The 25,196-nt window shown below is 39.0% G+C and overlaps 1 protein-coding gene across 3 annotated transcripts in view; it reads right to left on the bottom strand.

Annotated features, from left to right (window-relative positions):
- The window catches only part of slc12a5b (solute carrier family 12 member 5b), a 45,637-nt gene that overhangs the window by 9,827 nt on the left and 10,614 nt on the right, over nt 1–25,196 (bottom strand). For 2 of the 3 annotated variants that reach the window (XM_051425649.1, XM_051425651.1), the window contains exons 2-23: nt 14,064–14,167; nt 13,795–13,935; nt 10,009–10,155; nt 8,467–8,521; nt 8,249–8,379; nt 7,175–7,422; nt 6,871–7,082; nt 6,617–6,784; nt 5,617–5,715; nt 5,221–5,278; nt 4,412–4,586; nt 3,799–3,917; nt 3,552–3,650; nt 3,054–3,173; nt 2,756–2,860; nt 2,415–2,583; nt 2,107–2,302; nt 1,569–1,738; nt 1,271–1,402; nt 994–1,101; nt 583–699; nt 138–340 (exon numbers count right to left, since the gene is read on the bottom strand). In XM_051425649.1, the coding sequence (XP_051281609.1) occupies nt 138–340; nt 583–699; nt 994–1,101; nt 1,271–1,402; nt 1,569–1,738; nt 2,107–2,302; nt 2,415–2,583; nt 2,756–2,860; nt 3,054–3,173; nt 3,552–3,650; nt 3,799–3,917; nt 4,412–4,586; nt 5,221–5,278; nt 5,617–5,715; nt 6,617–6,784; nt 6,871–7,082; nt 7,175–7,422; nt 8,249–8,379; nt 8,467–8,521; nt 10,009–10,155; nt 13,795–13,935; nt 14,064–14,167 (3,076 nt within the window). The remainder of the gene's footprint in view (nt 1–137; nt 341–582; nt 700–993; nt 1,102–1,270; nt 1,403–1,568; nt 1,739–2,106; nt 2,303–2,414; nt 2,584–2,755; nt 2,861–3,053; nt 3,174–3,551; nt 3,651–3,798; nt 3,918–4,411; nt 4,587–5,220; nt 5,279–5,616; nt 5,716–6,616; nt 6,785–6,870; nt 7,083–7,174; nt 7,423–8,248; nt 8,380–8,466; nt 8,522–10,008; nt 10,156–13,794; nt 13,936–14,063; nt 14,168–25,196) is intronic. The other variant, XM_051425650.1, reaches the window with a different exon arrangement.

Below are 25,196 nucleotides of genomic sequence, written 5' to 3'. Positions count from 1 at the left end.
CACATGTGCAGGAACAAAATGTATCTCTTTAAACCCCCGGACCAGGGTCGATACACACAAATATTGACCATTGACCCTCGCTATGTCTGCTTCCTGTGCAGCATGCTGAGCTACGTGAAACTGATCAGGTCACTCACGGCTTCATGTTGAAGTGGTCTCTGCCTGGCTCTGGGTTCGCTGATAAAAGGGTCGGCCCCTTGCCTGCGCCCTTGTTGTCCGTCCAGGTGGCAGCGCCCCCTGCGGGCCCAGCGGGAGACGTGGGGCTTGTGGGGCTGGTTGGTGTGGAAGCGTTCTTAGTGTGGATCAGCTGTACCTGTTTTGGGTTGGAGACAGCCACAGACTGAGAGAGGGACACCGTGACGTGACATTGTGACAGGGTGAAAGAGAGAGAAGAGACACATGTCAGTATAGGGGAAACTCTGGGAGCCAGTGGGACATCACTGAGCGACCAGTGGAAAGAGTAAAACATTGCTGTGAAAGCGATGAAGACTCTTCCAAAGTTGGTGAACAGGGAGACAACAGGTGTGGAGGGTACTGTAAATAAACAAGTTATTTCTTCCTAAAGGGCCACGGCTGGATTACCTCGTCTTCTGGTTTTTCTGCCAGGCTGGCTCCCTCCTCGGTGCTGTGCTGGGAGCGCATGGCAGACGGGTTTTTACGGCGGATGGACCCACGGGATGAATCCGTAATGCTCTGGATCTATAGTTATAAAAAAAAGCGAGGAAATGGGTTTGGGTCAATTTGTAATTTCCCTTGGGAATTCATTCTTTCCCCCCTCAGATCAGTGAAAACAAGTCCAGACACAGACACCTTATTATAAACCAATTCCCTGCCTGAGAGCTGATATTTGGAGCGCACAGTGATAATGAAATCAGACATGACATGTTCTTCGGGGGCCTATACTGACTAAAATTTCAGGTTTCAAATTATATGAGCCTTGTGTAGATATTAAGGTTTCTCCAGTTATGTATAGTATAAACATTGCTGGTTTACCTCTCTCTCCATCTCATTCTTGGTCAGATGCATCTGTTTGAGGATCTGTGATCGTTGCTCCATTACCAATGTCTTCTCATAGGTGTAGGCTGAGATGTCTCCGTCATGCTTTAAAGCAAGAAATACATTTGACCTTTATTATACAGTTGTCAGATGCTGAAACAAGAGTCATACTATGGAAGAAAGTTTGGCTTCACAAAGCAGTTTTCAAAACAAAAATCCACTCTTTGCACGATTTGTTTGTGAACTCTGAGTATGTGTCAGACAAGTCTCTCACCATCTCCACCACCTCCACCGCAGCATCAATACGCAGGTGATAGAGGAAGGTAATGAGGTCTTTCTTCATCTGGATACTGTTGTCATCCATCTGAGCTACAGTGAAAATGCGCATCTTGCACTTCCTCCACACCTACGGGACACAACAGGAACATTCACAGACATGAACAAAATGTTCTCAGTGTTCTTTTCAACCCTCTACACTGTGTCCCTTCGGTATTTACAAAGGTTTTCTTCAAACTAAACCTAATTAAACCCTCTCAAATGTGAACAATATTTCATTGTGTCCTGTCTCCCACCTTATGTTGGCGCAGCAGGAAGGGCAGAAGCATCAACATGCCTCCGTCATGTACAATCCACCACACATCTATGTGACCTTCAGTGAAGCGCTCTCCATTGGACGGGTAGCTGGAGATATTCTTAGGAACCAACAAGGCCAGACTGGCTACTGTTGTCTCTCTAACCACCTCTGCAGAGGGACAGAAGACAAAGGATTATAACATGTAATGAAGGGCCTGGGAATGGTCTTATTTTTATTTGTTTAATTCATCCCATTAGATGGTAAATGGGTTATTTAGTAAAATACACATAATTTCTCTAGTGATGGAGTGAAAGTGCATTTAAAATGATAAAACTATTATAACTTATTAACTACTCCCATCTGGTCACAGATGTTTAATGTAGAAAATAATTAAACTTGAAGAAAGATTTAACCATTTTAGGATAAAACTTAATCAGACTTAATAAGATGTTGAATGGATGAAGAGGGAAATCACATAAAACTAACATTCATTCTTTTATGTCATGACATTATTTTACCAGTCACTTAAGACTTACCGATAAAGTTCCTAAACTGATGGTGATACTCAGGCTGTTTCCAGTTTCGGGGCCAGCTCACCATCACAGTGTTGTGCTTCAGACCTCCCAGTCCTCCAACCTGGATCAGGTGGGACGTCCCATCTCTCAGATTGGAGGAGATGACCACCTGAGAGAAGCCCTTCACCTTCTCTGTCTCCATCAACTTACGCAAAGACTACGAATACAGAGAGAGAGGAAGATGGCTGTGTGTGAAAAACTGACTGTATTCATGTGTTTGAAGATGTAGTAAAAGCACAAGTGTGTGTGATAGAGATTAGAGGACGGACCTGATCTGCCCTCTGGGCCTCAGTGTAGTTATCGAGGAAGGTTCCTTGAACTGAGGTGCCAACGATGGTCAGACCCTTCCCTGCTTTCAGCTGATTGGTCAGAGAGATCAGACGAGGCTGTTCTACGTTCTGCTCGGAGTCCACACTCACCAGAACCAGGATCTGAGGCCTGACAAAAACCCGAAAACACCAAAAGAGTGTGTTTTAGATTGCAAATAGAAATGCACGTGTACAGCTGTATGACAGTGGTATTGCAACTGGGGGTGCCCAAATTGCACAAATACCAAATATTACGTAGCTTTAACTGTGAGAGTTTAAAAGTTGAAGGTGTGAAGACTGACCTCCAGTTCTTGGTGTGTGGCGGTCCCTCCTCCAGCCTCATGAGAGCGAAGCGAGCAGCACTAAGAGAGATGCCACGTATTCCATCACCCCACTCCTTCTCGGCTCTGTGACACAGCACATTAATCGGTTGGCAGGAATCATGATATAATACATGCTCAATAGCATTTATGGTCAATTAAAGCTAGCCAATCCATCACTATCATTTAACTAAAACAACTACTGGCAGAATAAATGGATGTTGGTTTCTGCGACACAATTTTATTCTTGTTTTTAGTCGCTGTCATGATGATTACTTACCCACAGAACTCAATGTATTTGTAGATGCAGGTGGCGATGCCCATGGCGATTATGGCGTAATACCAGGAACAGATGAACATGAGTGACAGGCACAGGCTCATACCCAAGAAAGACAGAGCCCTGCAGGGGACAAGAAGTCACACGTTCGGTCTGAAAATTTCTGCCAGCTTCACACAACAATGACCACAGCTTGTGGAAAGAAAGTTTTGTATTTAATCTGCTGCTGCTAAACTCTTTGGTTTCCCATGGTGATTCAGGTGCAGACATCAGTTGATATTGTCAGCAAATTTGATCTCACAGGTGCCCGCTGTTCCTGAGAAATCTTTTTCCTGCTATAACTTGTGACAAATGTGGCAATAGAAAGTAAATGGTGCTTACGTCACGAATTTAATAACGTGTTATTACACAGCAGCTTTCAAAACAAAATCAAGTAGTGTTTCACACAATAAACAGCCCTGATATGTATGTAAGTCTTTCAACTCTGACACACAAGCTCACCAGTGGTAGAACTTAAAGCGTGGCCTCCAGTTTGGTGTCCTCAGCAAAGTCTGCAGAGCACAGGCCAGATTGACAAACATGTAGCACATCAAGAAGAACCTAAAAAGAGAACGACAGAAGAATGGAGGGAGGAAAAGAGAGAGAGAAATACACAGAATTAAAAAAAGGAAGACAAGTCAGGATACATATAGAAGGATATAGTGGGTCTGCACAGAAATGAACATACAGTGTGTGTGAAGTGACTTACATGGAGAGGATGGGTGCCACTAAATCCAGGGACGCAATGATGATGCCAATCTCACATATGCAAGCTGTGAGCAGGAGGGCCCAGGTGGGCTCCCCGTTAGCTTTCCCATGTCCAAACACCTGCAGCAACATGAAAGGGTTAAATTGAATTAGGGATAAACCAATTATTGGTTTCCATATTCAAAATTTTTCTGATTATCTGTATAATTATTTTTTTTATCCAATTGCCTATAAAATAAATTAGAGATATTCAGATTTTTTCCCTTCCTGATACCTGAACTTTACCGATCCAATACTCCATCAGTGTGTAATGAAATATGTATATTATTATTTTTCAACATGCCATTAGTTCCAAATATTGGTTATTGGTTTCCTTTATTACCAATAATTGATATCTGTATCGACCCTGAAAAAAACATATTGGTCCTTAAATTAAATTAAAGTGCTATTCAAATAAATTATGGGATTTTAATAATATAGTAATGTAATGATAATGTTTGAACAGCCTAAATGAGAAAATACACATGCTTCCACACAAGCTCTGGTCCAGTTGACATGCGTTAGTCTGGCTTTGAGAAGTTTTAAACACTTTTGAATGCTACATGTGTACTTACTCTAAGAAATGGGATGATGCCGTCTCGAGAGATGGCCTGTAGGAGACGTGGAGCTCCAGTCAGACTCTGAAGCCCCGCTCCGCAAGTGGAAAAGAAAGAGCCAAACACAATGACCCATGGAGATGGCCATGCCAGAGTTCCAATCACCAGGTTACCATTGACCCCTTCACCAAACCTGTAGAGAGAGGTGAAGACAAAATACTTTATTTAATGCTCTTAAATTGATATGTGACCGGACATATGATTGTTTCCTAAGCCCCCCGTCCTACTGTTACTGTTACTGTTGCCCGCATGTCAAGTTTTTGTTCTGACACAGTGAGCTAGTTTACAAAACGGGCGTCAGATAAACCACTCAAAGTTTTTAGGAATTTTTGAAACAGTGAAAAATGGTTGCAAAAATGAATGCAAATTCAACCAATCACTGTGAATTCTGCAAAACCTTGCAAATTTGACCAATCACTGTAGTCTCCTGCGCAAAATGGTTAGCCATATGTCACCAAAGGCATTTCTAAAGGTTTCTGGTTGTGAAGATGGACACTATGCAGACCTTTTTTGGTAAGGTTACTGGCCTCAGATTTGTATTAATTATAATTCTGTATTAAAAAATTGCCGTTTTGCAGTTTTCACTTTCTCCTGCAATTTCCAAGCTGCCATGAAATCAGGCATCAGGCAACAATCCCCCAAAAAAGGCTGCAAAATCCTGAAGGGACTGGAATCTATATTCCACTTTGATTTAAAAAACAAACAAATAACAATAATAATACTAATAAAAACCCTAATTATCATAAAATTACTTGAAATTCACTTACTTGTCCCTTAGGACTACTCCTTCTATACAGGCACCAAACAACACCACACAAGACATGTCTAAGAAAAAGATGTTAAGAAATGGTATGGTTGGAAATGTTAGATCCAAACATTATGACAAGATGCAAAAGGTTATATAAAAGTCAACAATCAGCACTTTCTATAAAAAACAAAACAAAACAACTTCTCTGGCATTTTGCTTTATCTGGAAATGACAGTAGAGCATGACAGGACAGAGAGGGGGAGACATGCAGCAAAGGGCCCAGGGCCAGGTTCAAACTCAGGCTGATGCGGTAGAGACTCAGCCTTGATATGTCGTACATGCTCTGCCCGGTGAGCTCAGCACTGTCAGATCCCCACAGTTTTTGTTTAATTGACCTTGGCCCAGTAAAGGATACACACAGTAGATGTGGTGGTGATGGCTGCAATTGTGCCGATGGGGATCGACTTCTGAGCATCACGCAGGTCTCCAGAGCGGTTAGAGCCCGCCATGATACCTGTGAGTGGAGCAAGAGGAAATAATCAGGAGCTTTGTCCTTTTACACCAACATCGGAAGGTAATACTTACTTTTGGTTTATCTCTTTTCTGTCCACTGGAGTAATCAGGTTCTTAATGTGGACATTTTTTTAAAAACACAACATTAAATCAAGACAGTTTTAATGCAAACTGGAAATACAACAATTAAAAGTTGGATATGTGTTGCAGTGAGAAGAGTATGACATCTGAGTTTAGTCTCAAGTTGACTGCCTAACTGAGCTCACAGGCTTTTCTTTATTTATATATCACTGTTCAAAGTCTGTTAAAAAATATACAGGAAGACTATATTCAGTTAAGTGATGTCAGGCCTTTAAACCTGCAATAATTGATCATTGCGTCTTGAAAGCAGCAGAAAAACAAGTTGTAAACACAACATTGACATATTATCCCCTGTAAAAGTTAATGAGGTGAACTAGTCAGCATTCGTTTGGAGTCATCTCTCTGACCACCTGATGAATTGAAGTCCAACTGTTTCTCTTCTTTTTCTGGTCTACAACAACTTTTAAGAAAGATAGTTATCCGTCTCTTTAACAGATAAATGCTTTACTATGTTCACCAGCCAGCAGATAACTTTGTCTGCCTGCTGTTTGGTGCTGTGCAGAGCTTTTTCACTGATTCTGAAACAACACTGATGAAAGTTGCAGGCGTGAAACCAAAACAGTAAAGTTCTGAGCCCTAAAATCCAAACACTGAGTTAAAAGACCATGAAATGCTCAGCAGAACAGAACTATAGCATAGTTTGATCACTATTACATTGCTCATATTCATGTGATCCATTGTTTATATAGAAATACAGATTAGAGCAGCTTTAAAGAGCCTTAACTGGGTGAGCACCTCCTCTTGTCCTGTCTGGTGCTTACCTGTGACAGATGGAAAGTATATCCCGACCAGCAGGGTGAAGAAGCTGGTGATGTCAGCCAAGACGTAGCGGTTGGAGCTAGTTGTGGGACTATCTGGATCCACGTCCGATGAAAGCCCACGCTTCTCCAGGATCATCCCTTTTTCCAGGTAGTTACCAAACAGGTTCTCTAAAAGACAGATGTATTTAAATGAGCATGTGAAGTGACTGATCCTCAGAGGGTATTGTCATTTATACTGATAAGGCATCTCCTACCTGCCAGGATGCCACTAGTGACCCCTGGGATGCCTTGTATCTCTGTGATGTTGTTGTTGGTAAAGTATTCGTCACAAGTGGCATTGAGGTACTCAGAATCACAGAAGGACCTCCACAGTTTGGTGGTGATGGTTTCATTGTCTATTTCAATGACCTTTGCACAGATGTCATATCCTTTAGAAACAAGAGTCCGATTTCCCAGGAGGCAGACGCTGTGAAGAAAGTCAACAGAAGCATTATTGTCACATACCATCATGTTGATCATCACCGGAGATTTTGACCTGTGAATGAACAAGTGACTTACGGGAAGACAGGGGGGTCGATGGCGGTCTTGATGACTCCGGCATAAACAGCCAGGATGGAGAGGATGACACAGGCCAGGAAGAGCAGTGCCAGCTTGTTCACATATTTGACCCCCACGAACACCACCAGTGCCATTAAGCTCAGTACAAGGGTGCCGTACACCCGCATGTTGTTAAGGAGAGCCAACTCTGCCTCTGGTCCCTCAAGGCCCTCGATCTTGAAGATGGCTGCCTGAGGAATGATGTAAATCTGACAGAAGGGATCGATGGAGGAAGTACAGGGAGGAGAATGTGGCAGATAAAGGTGAAAGCGCATGGAAACAATAAAAGAAAATTAAACACAGTACATTACACCATAAAACTTCACATCTTAAAACACATCTTAATAAAATAAATATTTTGACATATATTAATCCAACTCAACTCAAAAATTAATTGTTGAAGCAACTCAGTTGTTTTGAGCGCACTAACATGTGTGCAGTATTTTAAGTGATGATTTTAATGGGGATGTTGTGCATTCACATGTAATTTTTTCTAAAATATGACCAATATTTTCTCTTTTTTTCCTGCTATTTTACATGTTACAAACTTTTTTATTGTATTATTTTTCTACTGTCCTTTCTGTTTTGCATTTCCTTTCTCAAGGATAAAATAAAAATTTGTTCCATTGACTCATTTTCTTTAAGTTGACTTTATGATGAAGCATTTTGTAGTTTAGGATTTTTCAATTTTTGTTTTTATTTCATTTAATTTCATTAATCTCTATACGACCAATTATGCATCCAAATAATTCTTAATTATTTGATGTTAGTCACATAAAAAACACAGAAAATTAATTGGCTACCATTTTGATAATCAATTCATAATAAATAGTTTTTATGGTACATAGAAGAGAAACTTAGTGAATTCAGCTGCATTTAAGTTTTTTTATTAGAGAACAAGATATTTTCAATGCAGTTGTTTATTTTTAGCACTGATGATTCAACTAGACGAATTTCACTCCAAAATAAGGCTGAAAAGACAATATTCAAAACAATGCATGTGTAATTTATTATTTCATAATTACAGATACTTACCAGCAGAATTTCAATACAGCCAAGAATGTACATGGCACCTGCAAAAGTGGTGCCTAAGTAGAAGCAGATCCCAACAGCGCCACCAAACTCAGGCCCCAGGGAGCGAGAGATCATGTAATATGATCCTCCAGCTGTGAGTCACAAACACACACAAGAGTCAGTGCACTGCTTGTGTCACGCACAAACACACTAATACACCCCCTCGGATATACACTCACCTGGTACAACCCCATTTGTTGCAATGGCACTCATGGAGATGGCTGTGAGCATCGTCTGAAAAAAGCAGCACACGAAAGAGGAGGGTTACTGAGAGGCAGCAGGTGGGCACGTCAAATTAAATATGGCTGACTGCGGGGTCTTGATGAACGGAGCAAGTGAGCAAAGAAAAACATCCAGCAGCACAAGAGGCTGATTCATGTGGTCATGATGTTCATCGCAGGGATGACTACATGGCCGGTTAGGCACACACTGTGACTTCAGTGATACTCCCTACTGCAGCCAGAAACAAAATTATTAAAAAGATCAGGTACGCTTTCAAGGTAATGTTAGTTGAGTATTTCCATTTTGTGAGACTTTTATTCCACTACATTTCAGAGGGAACTACATCTTCCCTACTACAACTGACTGAATACAGCAAGACCACTCACAGGATCCAATAGAAGACTGCATATAATTTTATAATAACTTAGGAGTTACCTCCTCCTGACTCTTTTTCTAACCTGTTAAAATAACACAAGTGTAGCGTTAGAGCAGGGGCCCATCCAGAGGGGGGGCCTGGGGTATCACTGGCCACCCTTGAAATCTGATTGGCACCACCCCATCATTCTTACCTCTTCCACTTCCACTCTTTTTCCAAAGCTGTAGCGGGTTTTAAAGCTAGAGTGAAGATACTGATACCATATAAAAACTAGACCTAACGCGTCCTTTGGGCCATCCATCCATCGATAAGGGGGCTAAATAACGCGCCAAATTTAAGCTTCATTTTGCCAGTGAAAAAACTGGCATGGCCATTTTCTTCTTTTGTGGAGGAATACAACTTGTTTTTGATAAGTGCTAAATAATTAAAATCATGATCTGATTACAGCAGTTACTAGTTTGCAGATTTTGTTGGGACACACAACAGATTACCCATATCTAACAACTACTGGCTTAACATGATAAAGTAAGTACTCAGGGTGAGTTGAGAAAGAGATACAAGACCTTTCTAGGCATATGTGAGAAGCTACTTGACACCTTTTCATTTCATATTTAATAAAATTAGTTTTATAGTATTTCATTTCCCAGTTTTACTTGCTGGATTGGATCTAAAGCAGCAGATGAGGAATTTTTCTTTTCTTGTAAAACTTACATTATGCTATGAATTACAGTTTTAAAACCTGGTTGTTGACAGAGCAGCAAAATGTTTGGTGATGGTGGAGTGTTAAAGGGTTTACTGGCAAATTGCCTTATGCCAGGATTTAAGTCACCTAAGTCACCTTCAGCATCTGTGCCATGCAAATTATAATTAAATATAATTATATCTAAATTATAACAGCCTCTGGTTTAATCACAGACTCCATGAACTGGGAATGTGTGCACTGAGGAACCACTTTTAGAATAATTTAATTGATGTTTATGGCTCTATTGCCCTGTATTAAATTTAACAGCCATATTTTATTGTAACATTTTTTGAGTGGACTGCAGCCATCAGTGACAGAAAGTGGTCGTGTTACACAACAAATAGGACGGCACACAGCAAGGATGTCTGCAGTTTTACTCACGGTGGAGCAACACATGAAGACGATTATGAAAGAGCCGAAGACGCCTCCGATCCCAACCATCCAGGTCATCCGCAGGAAGAGGATCACCCCAAAAATGTTCTGGATACACGGCAAGTACACACCCATCAGAGTGCCCAGCTGTGGAGCCTGAGGAACACAAACAGGAAAAGTGATTGGTCAAAGTTTGTGTGTTAGTTGTCAGTCTAGCTCATCATACTGAATTTGAAATCGGATTTATAATCTTTTTAGAAGTGCACTTTGTTGTTGAGTCTCCTTTAATCTGCTCTCACTTTTAAATTCATGAAACGAGGTCCAACTCTTTCATTGGAAAGGGGTTTATTCTTTTCAAAAACAAAGAGATGGTAATCCTGCGTACAAGAGGAAGACAGGCTCTTTGTTTTGTAATGGGTCTGTTTTATTGAAGTTCCCTGTCTGAAGAGAAGCGGCAAGATAAGTGTTTATTCGTCTTTTTGTGTTAAATTAAATTAAACATTTTCAACAAAAAATGAAATTGTCTCGGCCGGCTGGAAAGAAATTCAAACATTTTCCAGCATGCATAATAAATATCTGCAGACCTCTATCCATAAATTCTGCATTATTAAATTATAAAAGCTAAAAGTAGTTCATACTATTTTGTTGCTGTTTTTTTTGTGTGAGATTAATATCCCTTTTCACCCTTACATTACACAAATTTTTAACTGTACCTGGATACAGAAAATGTTATATTACATTTTTAACACTACCCGTGTGACTGTGTAAAGAATACATCAGAAAACAAAATAAGTCTTTTCTTGACCTTCTAAAGTCCTCATTTAAATTCTGCAGAGCCCTCTATGAGCAGAAGTGATGAGAAGGAGCTGAAAGATGAACGGACAGATCAGACAAGTCACAGCTTGTGTTTGGTCCACAGGGGGAAGCCGGTGAGAGTGAGCCAGTGATGCTCTTGACTGCCCGCACTGCAGGATCCTCCAAGTAACTCAGTCTTCAGAGTGTCTTCATATTGCACAGACTGACCCCTTACTCAGCATCTAGTGACCGGCTCCTCTGTCTGTGTCTTTCCCCGCAATCTTAATCCCTTAAATGAGTGCAAAAGATATCAAGGTCCTCTCTAATATGCATAAATGTGCTGCTGTATAGCAGGGTTAACAGTTAATTTCAAGTCTTTATATTTAGCATTCATAAGCAGTATATGAACATTTAATACATGGCTTATAATGTATGTATAATGTAGTTGTATATACTTATTGTATATACATATTTATATAAAATAGAATACAATATAATGTATTGTCATTCATTATCGATAGCATCCTCTTATGGGTGGCTCCAGGAAGAGTTATAGTTGTTAACTTATATCTGCTTTAACTACATTATAATGTGTTTTAAATAATTAATTAATGTTTATACACTGCTTATAAATACTAAGGGCACTTGAAGTAAATTCCCCTTTAACATATCCCAGACATAACAACCACTGTCCGAGTGGATTTCTTTCATCATACATAATGAATACAGTTTAATATCTTTGTTACACTAACTCACATCACGACTCACTCTGGTCCACCATGGAAGTTCTGCTACTTGTTCCCTACACTTATATCTGAATAAATAATTGAAATCACCTGGGGCGTTTGGTCACAATCAGCTTTGTTATTCTTTTAGTCATTGGTTGAGTTACTTGTTCATTTCTAACTGTTTGATCAATAAATGCAAACTGGTTTCTGATTGGTATACAGCGGGGAAAATAAATACATAATAATCACAAACTCACTACAGCAACGTTTTTATTTAAAAAATAATCTACAAAACGAATCAAAAAAAAAAAAAAAAAAACTGCCTGTGCATGGCGCAAGAGGAGAGGGAGAGACCTCTCTATGAATGAGTTTAGGTGTGTAAGAGTGTGTGTGACATAGCTTAGAGCTCTTGTGGGTGCCACCTCAAATTTCTTGAATTTGAACACCCAATTAAAATGACATATTCCATGACACATACATTTTATGATTTCACTGGTCAATTTCTCTACTGTCCCAGGATTGTTGTAGACACCGTCTCCCCGGTGCTATTTTTATTGTGCCCTGGACAATGTGACATCCTTAATTTTTAATTCTCACTCATCAGCGGTTATTCTTACAATATTTTTTTTGTAACTTTTTGTATTCAGTAGTTTCTGCCAGATGCAGCATATGTCAATGATTTAAACCTGAAATAGATGAGTAATTCAAAATGCAAATAGTTTTCACAGAGCACAAAGAGCTGAAAAGAAAGAGACAAAACCATGCCTCACTGACACAACTGAAAAAGCAGAATAATTCTAGTTTGAGGTTATTACTGTCAGTCACTCACTGAGGGCAGCGGTGTCGGCTGAGCTTCAGCTAATGAGATCACACTACCTGCAGGTGTATGACCTCAAGTCACTGCCTCCAGTGCTCTGCATATGCGAACACAGCAACTCTCCACCACAAGTCAACTCCTGTGTTCATTTTCTATGTTGTGAAATTTAAAGTCAATGAAACACACTTGAAAATGTGCTTAAAGGCAACATTGATATCCACCCTGCCTTACTCGACAGATAGCTCAGCCACCACTCCTGTTGTATCACATAAACTTAAAATATGGTCACACTTAACTAGTATGTTCCTACCACTGATAAATTGGTCCTTTTATGCCTTAACTGGAAATATCATTTAATTTGTTTAAGGATCTTAATTTAGATGGAGTTTAGCAACATTAACATGCACTCATTTGCACATTTCCACATAAGCCCTCAAACACCTCTACTGACCGCTATGATTTAATAGCTCAACATTATTTCCATATGTGTAAGTAATTTGGTAATTGATATAGCAGTCTGTTATTTTATTGTTTTACACTTTAATTGTATTATTTGAAGGGATTTTAGTGAGGGGGGAATGGATTTGTACGCATGTATATCTTTGAAAACTCAATAAAGATAATGTTACGTATATACAGTATATAAAAAAGCGTAAAAAAGCAAAATCCCTGGATCTCAGGTTGAAAACTACTGCTGTAGACCAGAGTTCCCAATCCTTTTAATGTCAAGGACCCCCACAATAGATGCACATTACACCACAGACCCCCAATTTGAGAGGATTGTGCCTTAAAAAATTCAATCAAGATTATAAAGTCTCCATTGTCAACCAATGATCAAACTGGAATCACTATTTATTACAATCAATAAAAATGTCCAACCCTGTTTCTTCAACTCACTGTTATTTCAACCAAAAAACTAAAAGTATTCTATCCCTCCTTTTTCTCCACTGAAGGACCCCTGTTGGTCCTCGGGCCCCAGGCTGAGAACCACTGCCCTAGACAATAACTAGAGTAAAAACCTGGAGAGGATTCAGGTTATTGTGTGACTAACCCTGTCTTATGCTCCACTGAACACATGCAGGATAACTGAGCCGACATAAACCCTGATGAGGGCCAATAAATGATAAGAGGAAACAACTATTGCTTAATATTTGCTCAATTTTCCTGGAAATCAGAGAGGTTCTGTGAAAACAAGCATCAGAAATAGACTGCAATGCAATGCATTTGAGTGGCTCAGCTGGCTAAATTGTGGATCATATAACATCTTAACAACATAACTGCTTTCATGGTTAGTTTGCCTTGATACCCTCCTCAGCAGCCTTTTTTTAAAATAACTGTACTAAGCAAAAACTTGACATATTAAAGACATGTAAAGTTTCCTCTCTAATGCCTGTTACAGTTTCTGCTCTTCTGGTTCAAACTCTTGCAGGGTGGGGATCACACGCAGAAATCTACCTTGACAGGTTTTTTAGACGGACGTGCCCCCTCCTCGATATTCTCAGCCTCTTCATGCTCTTTGCTGCCTGTTGGCAGGTTGGAGTAGTTGGCCAGGCTGCTGAGCAGAGAGGAGACCATTGGACTGGTATCCATCTCCTCCTGCAACACACACATAAAGACATCAGACCTGGAGAGCTACTGGTAATATGAAACTGTCTGCATCATCCCTCAGAGGCCACCCATCATTCCCAGTATGTTTTATACTGGGTTTTGAGATCTGTCCTCACCTCAAACAGAGCCATATTCTTTCCGTCATACTGCTGGCTCTTCTCCGCGTCACTGGCTGCACTGCTGTTGATGAAAGGGCTGCTCTCTTTGGGGATCCCATCACCTGAAACAATAGAAACACCAATGAGCAAATTTAGTCTTTGTCGCTCACAGCTGCACACAGACATCGCGTTATTTGTTTTTAATACTGGAAAGTGTAAACCCTTTACTGGAGAAAAGAAAAACTCAAATTAGAAACTCAGGTATATGTATTATATTTTGTTTAAGTACAGCTAACAACAGCAGCCAATTATTCAATCAATCAATCAATCAATCAATCAATTTAAGATACGATTTTAAAGATGTTATGGTTTCAGAGTCAAGAGGCAACAACCTCTAGAAAGCTCCAGAAAACAAAGTGAGTAAGTGGGTCTTGAGTTGCTCGACAAGCTACATTATTTTGTAGTTATTGTGTTACACAACAATAACCTAACTTAAAAAATAAACTCCTTTTCAGTCATCGCCAAGAACTGACAGTGAATTATTTTGTACTTACATCTTATCACATTCACAAGCTGCACAGTATGAAATCAGAGCCGCTTGCATCATGCAGATTAGTCTGCTGCTTGCTGGGGGTGAACACCCCCTTAATCCTGATGGGAAACCTCGCCACAGATGGACAAGGCTAAACAAGGTTAAAATTCCTTGAATGCTGTTTTAAGTAAATGTAGAGCGACATTACACAATTCAACAAGATGCAGTTTTACTGAAACTAAACTTACTTCATGTATTGAGATCAGCATCAGATAGCGCTTCCTGAAATTTAACTTGTCCTATATTAGCTTTTATTCTTCTCTCCCATTGTTATGTTAGGCCATCAATATTTTAAAGAGATAACAAGCATCTTGCTGCTCATCCTTGGTGTGATCAAGGAAAGATAGAAGTCTTTTATTTGAAGAAGCAGGTAAGGAAAACTTTATTTAAATCTGTATTCACTGATTTTTTACCCCCAACACTTGGGGGCAGCACAACAAGAGGTAAAATTATGTTTTTTTTTAATGTGTGATTTGCTGTCTAAAATATAATTATTATAAGTGTTTAATAAGTTGTATACCCCAATATCATTTATCAAATCGTTCTCAAATGTAATGATATTGTTCAAAGCTGTCGTCATTATAGTTGCAGTGTGGACTTCACTTGACTCAGAATGATCTTTAAAAAGATATATTTATAGTTACTGTTATAGTTATTGTTCTTGGTGTAGACATCCCTTAAGTCCAATATTCACTTTCTTTAAGCTCTGTTTTTGGTCTCCACCAACTCCTGAGTAAACAATTCTGCCTCTTAAGCTGCTAAATGCTTGACTATATTCATATCTATATTTATATATATGCAGCTAGGAGCTAACTGTGACTGTTGGAGTGTAAAGTGGGTTTATTAGAACTGCCTATGTCTGGAAATGAAGCTAGTGAAAGCAGAGAGAGTGAATCAACAATGGGCCAAAAAACAAAAACAGTGAGCTGAAAGATGGTAAGATGTTTCACAGAGCTGATGAGAGCTGCAGAATTGAAGGATAATTCTGTGTGGGTTCGCAATAAAAGAAACACCTTTCACATTTTATAATTAGAGCAACTTTAGGGTCAGGTCAGGTCAAACCAGTGCACAAGTTTCATACAGTTTCAGTTTGTAAGCCACTAAAATCACAGGCAGCCATATCAGTTTAATGTAACCCTCCTTTTATAAGATTAAGTCTGCACTGTGAGCACTTCCTCTTTAATCTAAGTCTGACAGTCTTGAATTTATGCTCACACTTTCCTCACCCCTATGACTTCTCATTATAGGACATATCTCTGCCCCTTTCCTTATACCTCCTAAAGGAGTGAGTGCAAAAACAGAAAAGTACAATCATGAACAAATTAAAGTTTCACCTCAGCATAGGCATGCTTACATCATTTTGACATTTAAAAGGTGTTTAACATGAGGGGACATCCTGCTGCTCCTGAAAGCAAAACAATCAAGTCTTCTCTTTCAATTCCCCCAAGCTGCAGCAGTATTATACACTAATCTTTAAAGCAACGAGGAGAGTCAAATAGCAGCCAAACTGCTCTCACGCAGCACATAATCCTTTGAACGACGGACTGCTCTCCTAAAGACACATTGCCTGTTAAATTGGATTAGAAAGCATTTCAATTTTGTGTTGTTTTTGAGTTTGTATGAAGGATTAGAGCTTTTATCAGCTTTCTATCAATACCTGAACACAACACATTCAAAACACCTGAACACTATATGCCACTTTGCTATGGACATTTGAAATCATTATATTACTTAATTTTTGTCTGTTTGTTTTTTGTTTAAATTGAGACTGATTTTTCAACTGCTGTAAATATCATGTGATATCAGATATGTATTGTTATTATGAATTGATTTCAAGACCTGTTTGTTACCTGCTGTAATGTGACCATTCAAAGTGCATTTTGTGACATTAAGACTCACAGCAGGTCTTTTATTTCTACTCGAGATTATATTGAAGCCAACCACCTGAGTATGCTGTAATCCACCATGATTTTTAAATCTGCATTTAAAGCTCATTTCAGCTCTTGGCTTAGAGTGGAATCAGCTTTTAAAAAATTGCGATTTAACCATGTTTTACTAAATGCTTTTGTGTGTGTGTGTGTGAGAGGCTGTGTGTGTCATGACTTCTCTCTGTGCATGTATAATTATTGTGTGTGTGTTAGTCACATATTTTGTATGGCAGAAGTTGCTCCTGTTGTCTTGTTTAGGGGGGCATGTGATTGGCTGAAAGGTGAAAGGGCATTAACTATTAAAAAACAATATGAAAATAAGTCTAATAAGACTATTATATTTCATAATATCTTTTTATTTAAATTAAATATTGAACACTTTGGGGCACCAGCAGAGGAGGCTGTACTTCACAGTCTGGATCCAACCTTTGTTTTCTGTTTATTTTCATGTGTGTCACGCAATAAAGCTGAGTGTCAAAGTCAACGCGTCAGCAGTGATGGATTTGTGCTGGCGGCCCTGCGCTGTGATATTACCCATGGGATGGAAGTGTTGTGTAATAAACATCCATCATTACACTGCAGAACATTCATACAATAATAAAAAAAACTGTACTGTAATTTCAGAACTATTAAATTGATGTATTTCAGGGTCAACGATACTCCATTTACAAGCTGTACACAAACACACCTCACTTGTGTATGGATCAGATTAGAAACCACATCCCCCTCCTCATGCTTCACTGTAATCAGCAAGTGACCTTGAAGTGTAACCAACCATCAGAGGCCTCGCTCAAATTGATCTGCTGATGCGTCACAGTGACAGACGACGTTGCAATCACATTTTGTCATAGTGTTCTTCATTTCTGCACACTTCATGTAAAAAGCAACATGTTTCTGTTTCTTATAACAGCAACTTAACAATCATTAGACCAATACTCAATTCTGATTGGAAGCTGGGGTCCATTAATTCCTGATATAGGACACTAAGTAGTTCCAGCGAAACAAATGAAGTAAATTTATTGAAAACAAAATCTGTATGTCTCACAACACTGAGTGCATTCCTTCAGTGCCTCATCCTCTCAACACCACAGGATGGCATCTGTACCACACAGTAAGGGGTACTGTGCCCTACACTGCCCCTCTGAACTTACTGATAATTTGTATAAGCGATTCTCACACATCGTATGTACTATTCAGCCCGCTACTTCAGGCTGCGGCCATCAGTTCACAAAATCTCAATATTGATTTGGGTACAATGACATGGCTGGATATCCAGCCTGTCTATGCTGTCAAAGTATATTTACCATTTGTCGACTGTCGCAGTGTTACTGACTTTGAATTTTGCTAGCATAACATCAGTTCTCTGTCTTGTAGCTGAAATGAAACGAAGCCAATATGGAAGTACCAAAAATCTGTGGTTTTGTGCCCAATAACCAAGTAAAATGGTGAACATGGTAAACATTATACCTAACATTAGCATGTTAGCATACTGATATTAGCATTTATCTCAAAGCACTGCTGTGTTTACTGCCTCACAGAGCCATTAACTGTAGACTGTCTTATTTATCTGTAAAAATAAACAAAATAAAGGCTTCTTAATATCTAAATACATAATGTCTCTTAATGGCCGATGATGTGCATATAGAGAGATCCACATTTATAGCAGACAAATAATAAAGACACTGTGCAGAGTCCACTTTAATCCAATTAGACCTGCTCTTTATCCTTCACAAATCCTCCTGCTCAGACAGAAATGACCTGTTCTCCTGCGAGGGCTCAGGTGTCTGAAACCTCACATGGCATGAACTGAGCTGTCCTCACTATAACTGACTTTGCTCATTTTGATGTGAAATATAACTCAGAGACCTTTTCCCCCGCAGGTCTTATTATTCCTTAGAGAATGAAGACCTAGATTCAGTATTAATTGGACCACTGACATGCACTGTGAAGACCCCGGAATTTCGGAAGAAAACTTTCAGCCAGAGAAATGTTTTTGTAGAGAAATGAAATTGTTGTTCCTAATATCACCAGTTTTAAAGAGACTATGATACTTAGGGTTAGACATAACAGTTATGCTGATGACACACACATATTTATTTCCCCTTGATAGTTGAAACTTTTGTTGAAAAGCAGAAAATTTTTGCACATTTGAGGAGTTTTAACAACAAAATGTTTGGCATTTCACTGCATAAAAGACAAAAAAATTAGTAGAATTTTCATTGAATAATTTTCAGCTTGAATTGTTATCATCAATGCAGCTCGGATGTTTTACAGCCCCATTACAATCACTGAGTCATTCTGTCATTTGAGTTATATTTCTATTTTCTATATATTCTGAGATTTTCTAAATCTGTTTCTGGATCATTTGCCTCAGACAAACAGGACTAAAATGACCGCAGTACTCAATCTCTCAAATATCCCAGGAATTTCTTGTACTCCTGCTTGCCAAAGCTCTTAATGGCATGTATCAGACATGCTTTACAGTATGAGCCTCACTGAGCCTCATTTATGCCCCCAAGTATTGGACTAGCTCTGGCATTATCTTCATTTAAAAGCAAATGTGAGACATACTGTGAGTTATTACTTTTATGGCTGTTTTTGTAATAAAAATAATTCTAATTCAAACATTTCACTGATTTCTTTTCTTTAATATATTATTTATTATGTTATTCTTTACTGTTTCATTATTCTCTGTAATGTAAATCTCTCTGCACACAATAAAAAACCCAGACCACAGTTCATGTTGAGGTGATCTTGACAAAAAAATGTTTTTAAAGAGAGTCAGCAAGTCTGGTAGAACTGCCTGCGGGCTGTAATACAGGAAGAACATTTCTGGTCTTCATCCTTGATTATGATACAAGCAGAAGTGCTCTGCTTGAAGATTTTACCATCTTTTTGAGCTTGTAAGTTGCTAAAAGATGTAGCTTGGAACAATGTCTTAAAGGTCTGGGGCTGTCTGTCTGTCTGCCTGTTGGCACTTTGGACTACCTGTCATCTAAGTGAGCCCTGAGAAATGTAGTGCACGTCTGATTAAATCAAAGCACAGACAACAGTTCCTCTTTGATTTCACAACAAAGAATAATTATTAGCTAGGAGTTTAAAGAGTGTCGAAAGTGACCTACATAGATAAATTCCTGCAACTGAAGAGATCTACAAGGTTTATATTGGTGTTGGCAGCACTTAAGATTGATCTGTATTCAGTTGTAAAAGCTTCAGATACCTGAAAATACCCAGAAAGCTGTCATGTAAAGGGGCCATGCAAAGCTTCAACTGCCAAACATTGCCACAGCAATGAAAACTTTAGGGTAAAGTGTAAAATGTAATCTAGATGCAGAAATTAAGCACAGTATATGAAGAAGCTCATTAAAGCCCCAGACGCAGGTTACCGTGGGGCTCATGTAACTATTCTGTCAATAACACACAGTACTGAGTGGACTTTGTATTTAACGTGTGGGTCAGATCAGGACAAGCTGCCCCATCTGACCCATTCATGTCCACAGCAAATTACTGCCCCAGGATGAGCTCTTTTGTATTCCTTTGTCTGTGTGCATGTGCTAAAACCCACACATACAAACACACGCACATAAAGATAAGATATAGTCTATTGTCCCCGAGGGGAAATTTGTCTTGGGCAATAGTGCTGCACATAGCTGCAATCAACTTTACCACAATATGTAGCCAATGGACAGTACAGTGGTGAACCAAAGGCACAATAAAAAATACATAGAATAAAAAAAATTAAATTGCAAATTGTGAGATAAAAGATACAAAATACATAAAAATAAGGAATCATAAAAACCATAATCTATAATACACAGAACTAAATGCAACATTGCCTTCTTGTGACACTACATAAGTAAGGATTGAGCTGGTTGTTTGTTGAGTGTTATTGAAGTTGGGAGGAAAGATAGCTCAAAGCTCCAGTGTGTAGGATTTAGTGACATCTAGTGGTGAAATTGCAGATTGCAACCAACTGAATACCCCCTCGCCTTGTGTAGGAGAAACTTGCAACAAACACAATCGTCCTCTCTACAGCCAGTGTTTGTTTTGTCTGTTCTGGGCTACTGTGGCTTCCACTGCATAATTAAGGGAATGACCGCTTTGAGGGAGTGAGCAGCTCACCCAAGCTCCACCTTTGCCCATTTGCGGACAAAGATGGCGACAGTCAGAGATTTGATATTTGTAGTTTTTTTTTACTCTGTTTCTAGCACTGGGTGTTAAGATGATAAAATATTAATAATAATTGCAAAAACATGTAAACATTTACAGAATACTTTGTGGAAGCATTAACATTTCTTCAATAAAAGTATAAAAAAATACAAATAAAACATACCCTAAAACCAAAACATTTGCAGATATGTTTGTGTGTCGTAGTCAAATGTTAAGGGGCTTTAAACTATTTGTTTGCCATTAGTGGATAATCCTTCTGTTTACATCCCTGTTTTAGCTTTAGGACAAACAGCCATGACTTATTGATAAGAAATGATCAGCTCAGAAAGATAACATCACTGCAGAATTACAAGATCTGAAAATGTTTAGAATGATGCTGCTGCAGCAGGCAGAGCTGTGACTACGACTTCCCTGCAGCATGCAGATGAAAAGCAATGAGCGGTGTAGCCTTTGTACCCTTGATGTGACATGGCTATTACAAAATGGACAGTTTATACCAGCTTTTAAAAGCTTAATAGGACACAGGCTCAACGGGATTATCTAGCAGCTGCTGGAGGCCACAGTGGAAGCAGAAATTAACTTCTGCATGTGAGAGACCTGCACCAATCAGCAACCTCACAAATACATCAACCACACACATACCTCATTCATTTTCACCTCGCCTGCTGTAGCTGAGGAATTAAAGCTAATTCCATGAAGTCATTTGTTTAATTTAAATCTATCTCTTCACTAACACACTCTCACTGTCTGTTGCCTGCCTGTGTTTTTGTCTCTCAGGCAGATTCTAGTCAGCAGGCGTGTTATACTTTGACGGATTTACTTTAAATGTAAATCTTGCAATTCAAACAGCAGGAGCTGTTCCATCTGACACTATACTATTGATAGATTGATTACCGGTATAGATGGACTTGCAGAGATTAATAGAGCAACAGGCTGCTGATATGCTAGGTGACACATAAACAGCTAAGATGTGTGGGGTCATTCATCATCCTGATTCACTGCTTTTAATTTGGAGTAATGCTCTGCCTGGTATACAGATGTGCAGTATAACTTTCTCCCCCACTTGATCTCTTGTGTCGCTCAAAATGCACAACATTGTTAAACACTGCTCTCTGACCTCACCTCAATATCCTCTGGAAGCCATGCAGTCTTCAGTATGTGATCTGAACATGAAGATGCGTGTAGATGTTTGTCGGCCCATCACTTTGTCCAGACTGAAATATCTCTACTACTATTTGATGGATTGCTATGATATTTGGTTCTCTTGGTGGTCCCTTAACTTTTCATCTAGTGCCATCATGAGGTCAAAAGTTTGTCCAATACTTTGGTTTATGACCAAATACTTTAAAAACAAATGAAATCCCATCAGACACAGCTTAACTTTGTGTTTACTGCTAATTAACAAATGTTAGCATGCTTACACGCTAAACTAAGATGGTGAACATGGTAAACATTACACCTATTTAGCATCAACACCTTCCTCACAGCGCGGGAAAAACGAACAGTCAGACCGAATGGCATGACGACATGTTGCCATGGTAGTACTGTCTACACAAAATGGAAGAAAATATACGAAATAAAACTATTTTGAATATATTATTCATAGTTATTTATTAATTATTACCATCTTGTTGTTTAGATTGCCCATGTTTTGTCTTTGTGTGAGTAACATCTGGTTTTAAATATCATCGCAGAGGACGGCAAATAGGTAAAATATTTCAACTTTGGACGGCATTGCTGTCTACCACAACTGTCTCCTCCACTAAGAAGACATCCAGTCTGCCTTCTACTGTTTGCTTGAATCCGTGTGAATGCAGCATTAACATCGTGATTATGAATAGTCAATTTACTTAAGTAGTTGTACCATAAATCTCCCACACTGGTTTTCTGTGACTCATTCTGACAACACCAGGCTATTGAACAAATGAATGCACCCAAAAAAGTTTCTTTTATACTCTTTTATATGTTTTCCAGACACGCACAACACATTTCAAAGCAGCCCAGCATCAAACCTTATTAGCTGCACTTTATGAAAATCAGATGAATTGTGGCTCATTTATATCTGCCGTCTTAGCATTCCGCTAAACTGAAAAATTGTGCTGATGCTAAATTTTTAACCCTGGATAGTAATTTGGGATGGGTTTAGTAAATATCCCTCTTTGTCTTGTTTTGATAGTAAAGACAAACAGAACTTGAGCTGAACTGTAAGCTGCTACATGTATAAAGTCCCAGTGTTTGTTTTTTTTTTCCACATTAGCTGTCTCATATGTTACAGTTGCATAAGTTCCTGAAGTTTGTGTGATGGTCATATATAATTTCATCACTAGCGATGCTTCACCAGTCCCAAGACATGAGCACATAAACATGAGCGCCTCCATCAACTTGTCAACAGCTGTCATCATGGTGTGCCAAAAAAAGGCAAAAAAAGGAGGCTAAAAACTGCTGAAAATCCAAACCAGACTCCCCATTTCCAGATGTGAAGCTCTTGCGTGTTAAACAAAACAATGTTATTGCCTCTGAAATCAGTTTACACTTCTGCCTCTCCAACACATATGAGCATATCCGCCAAACAAAATCGCACTCAGTTAGTGATGAAAACTGGCATTCCCTGTATAACTCAGCAGTGAATGAGACCACCCTGTTCCTGCATTTGTTCACATGCTTGTAAGTCAGGAGAGGCTTGGATGTGGTGGTGTGAGGATGCAATGTGATAAGAAGCCAACACAACACAGACCTACATAAACTGTATATACAAATAGTCTATAAATACATGAGATATAGCCTATATATAGCCAACTAAACTCAACTAAATGAAAGCAACATAATATCACATGTTTACACTTGTATAATAGGATTATTTTATCTGATCTACCTGGAGAAGATTCACATCCACGTATAGTTTTCTACCTTCCTGTATGTCCTGTTGCACCATCGCTGTTAATGACATAATAACAAATAAAAGGGAATATGTCCCTATTATGTAAAATAAAGTTGTTGTTTGGTAACAACTTTGTCATTCAAGTATCATGAATCTTAAATGAAAAGTTTGGGAAAATATGTTTATTCACTTTGTTGCAAAGAGAGAAAAGATTGCGATCATGCCCGTACGCTGAATATGAAGCAACTGCCAGCAGTCAGCTAACTTAGTTTAGCTCTGTCCAACGGTAACTGTGGTGTAAAAGTGATGAATTGCTGTTTTAAATGGGATTATGTGCTTGGGTTAGGGTTAGGCCAATCAAGAAATCCAAAACAAACAAGATAAAAAATGTGAATTAGTGAGCTTTAGAGGTGCTGGTAGGCAGATTTTGTTACCTTCAGACAGAACAGGGCTAGCTGCGATCAAATTGAAAACAAAACCTATTCCTTAGTTACTGAAAGTTATGGCGCATAAAAAACACTATTATGTCCTGTTTGTGCAGTACAAGACCCCAATCTTTTGTATTGAAGTCAGAAGGGTTCACACCAATCCACCAACCACCCTGACCATGGTAATATCAACCACTTTTCACAGTGGTATAAGAATGCCATGTGAATGGTTTCTGAATAAGAACATAGCTGGTTTTGAACCAAACAACAAGAACTAATTTCCTGGTTAGGAAAGTCTTAGATGAGAACAAAACAGTGAAAACAGAAAGTGTTTGCCAGAATGTTGTCTTTTGTTTTTGGAAAAGGCACCAGCCCAAATGCTTTTCAGGCCTCAGTAATTTTACCAGCCATCATCTAGTTGTGAAACCAGGAAAAACAAAAATCTGGGTGATTTATTTGTTGGATATCACTCCACTTCTTCTTCTATAGACAGTTGAAGCTGAGATATAGGCAGGTAGAAAAACACTTCCTCTCACATTAGGCCTCTAAACCTTACTCATTAGCATAATCTCTAAAATTAATTTTCCTATAATAAATGTGCCCCTGTGTATCTGTTACAATACAAAATGAGAAAGGCAAAGGTTGAACGAGCAAAGTCTTTGTAATGAATTATCCATACATACAGCTACAGTTTATTCTCCATGTTTTCCCCAACAGGGGGACAATGATTCATCCTCAGCTAACAGCACTCCAGGGTGTGTGAAGGTCAATAAGGGTGAATTCATCATATGACGCAGAGGAAAGGGATTCTCACCATTTACTGGGTCACTTTGCCTCACCTTGTTGTCTCTCTGTCTCTGTTTCGGTGTCTTTCTGTGTTGTAATCTGCAGTGATTGTGTCGTAGCATGCAAACAATGAACAGGTGCAGGTAAAGGCAGAGAGCCACTTTGGCAGTGTGTAGGTCAAAGGGAAGATTTCTGTACATGCAGGTATACAGGCATCTGAGTTGAGAAAAGTGAGAAAGAAAGAGTATATGGTAATAAAGATGAGTCAAGTGATGGATTGAAAAAGAGAAAGAAGAGAAAGTAGCACAAAGTTTGGACATTCAAATATATAATATGTAACATGTCTGCTTTAAAATGAATATAGACACT

This window comes from Dicentrarchus labrax, unplaced genomic scaffold (genome assembly GCF_905237075.1).
Source record: "Dicentrarchus labrax unplaced genomic scaffold, dlabrax2021, whole genome shotgun sequence".
In the NCBI taxonomy this organism is placed as follows: Eukaryota; Metazoa; Chordata; class Actinopteri; family Moronidae; genus Dicentrarchus; species Dicentrarchus labrax.
The sequence above is the reverse complement of the archived record's forward strand: the minus strand, read 5'-3'. Positions and strand labels throughout refer to the sequence as shown.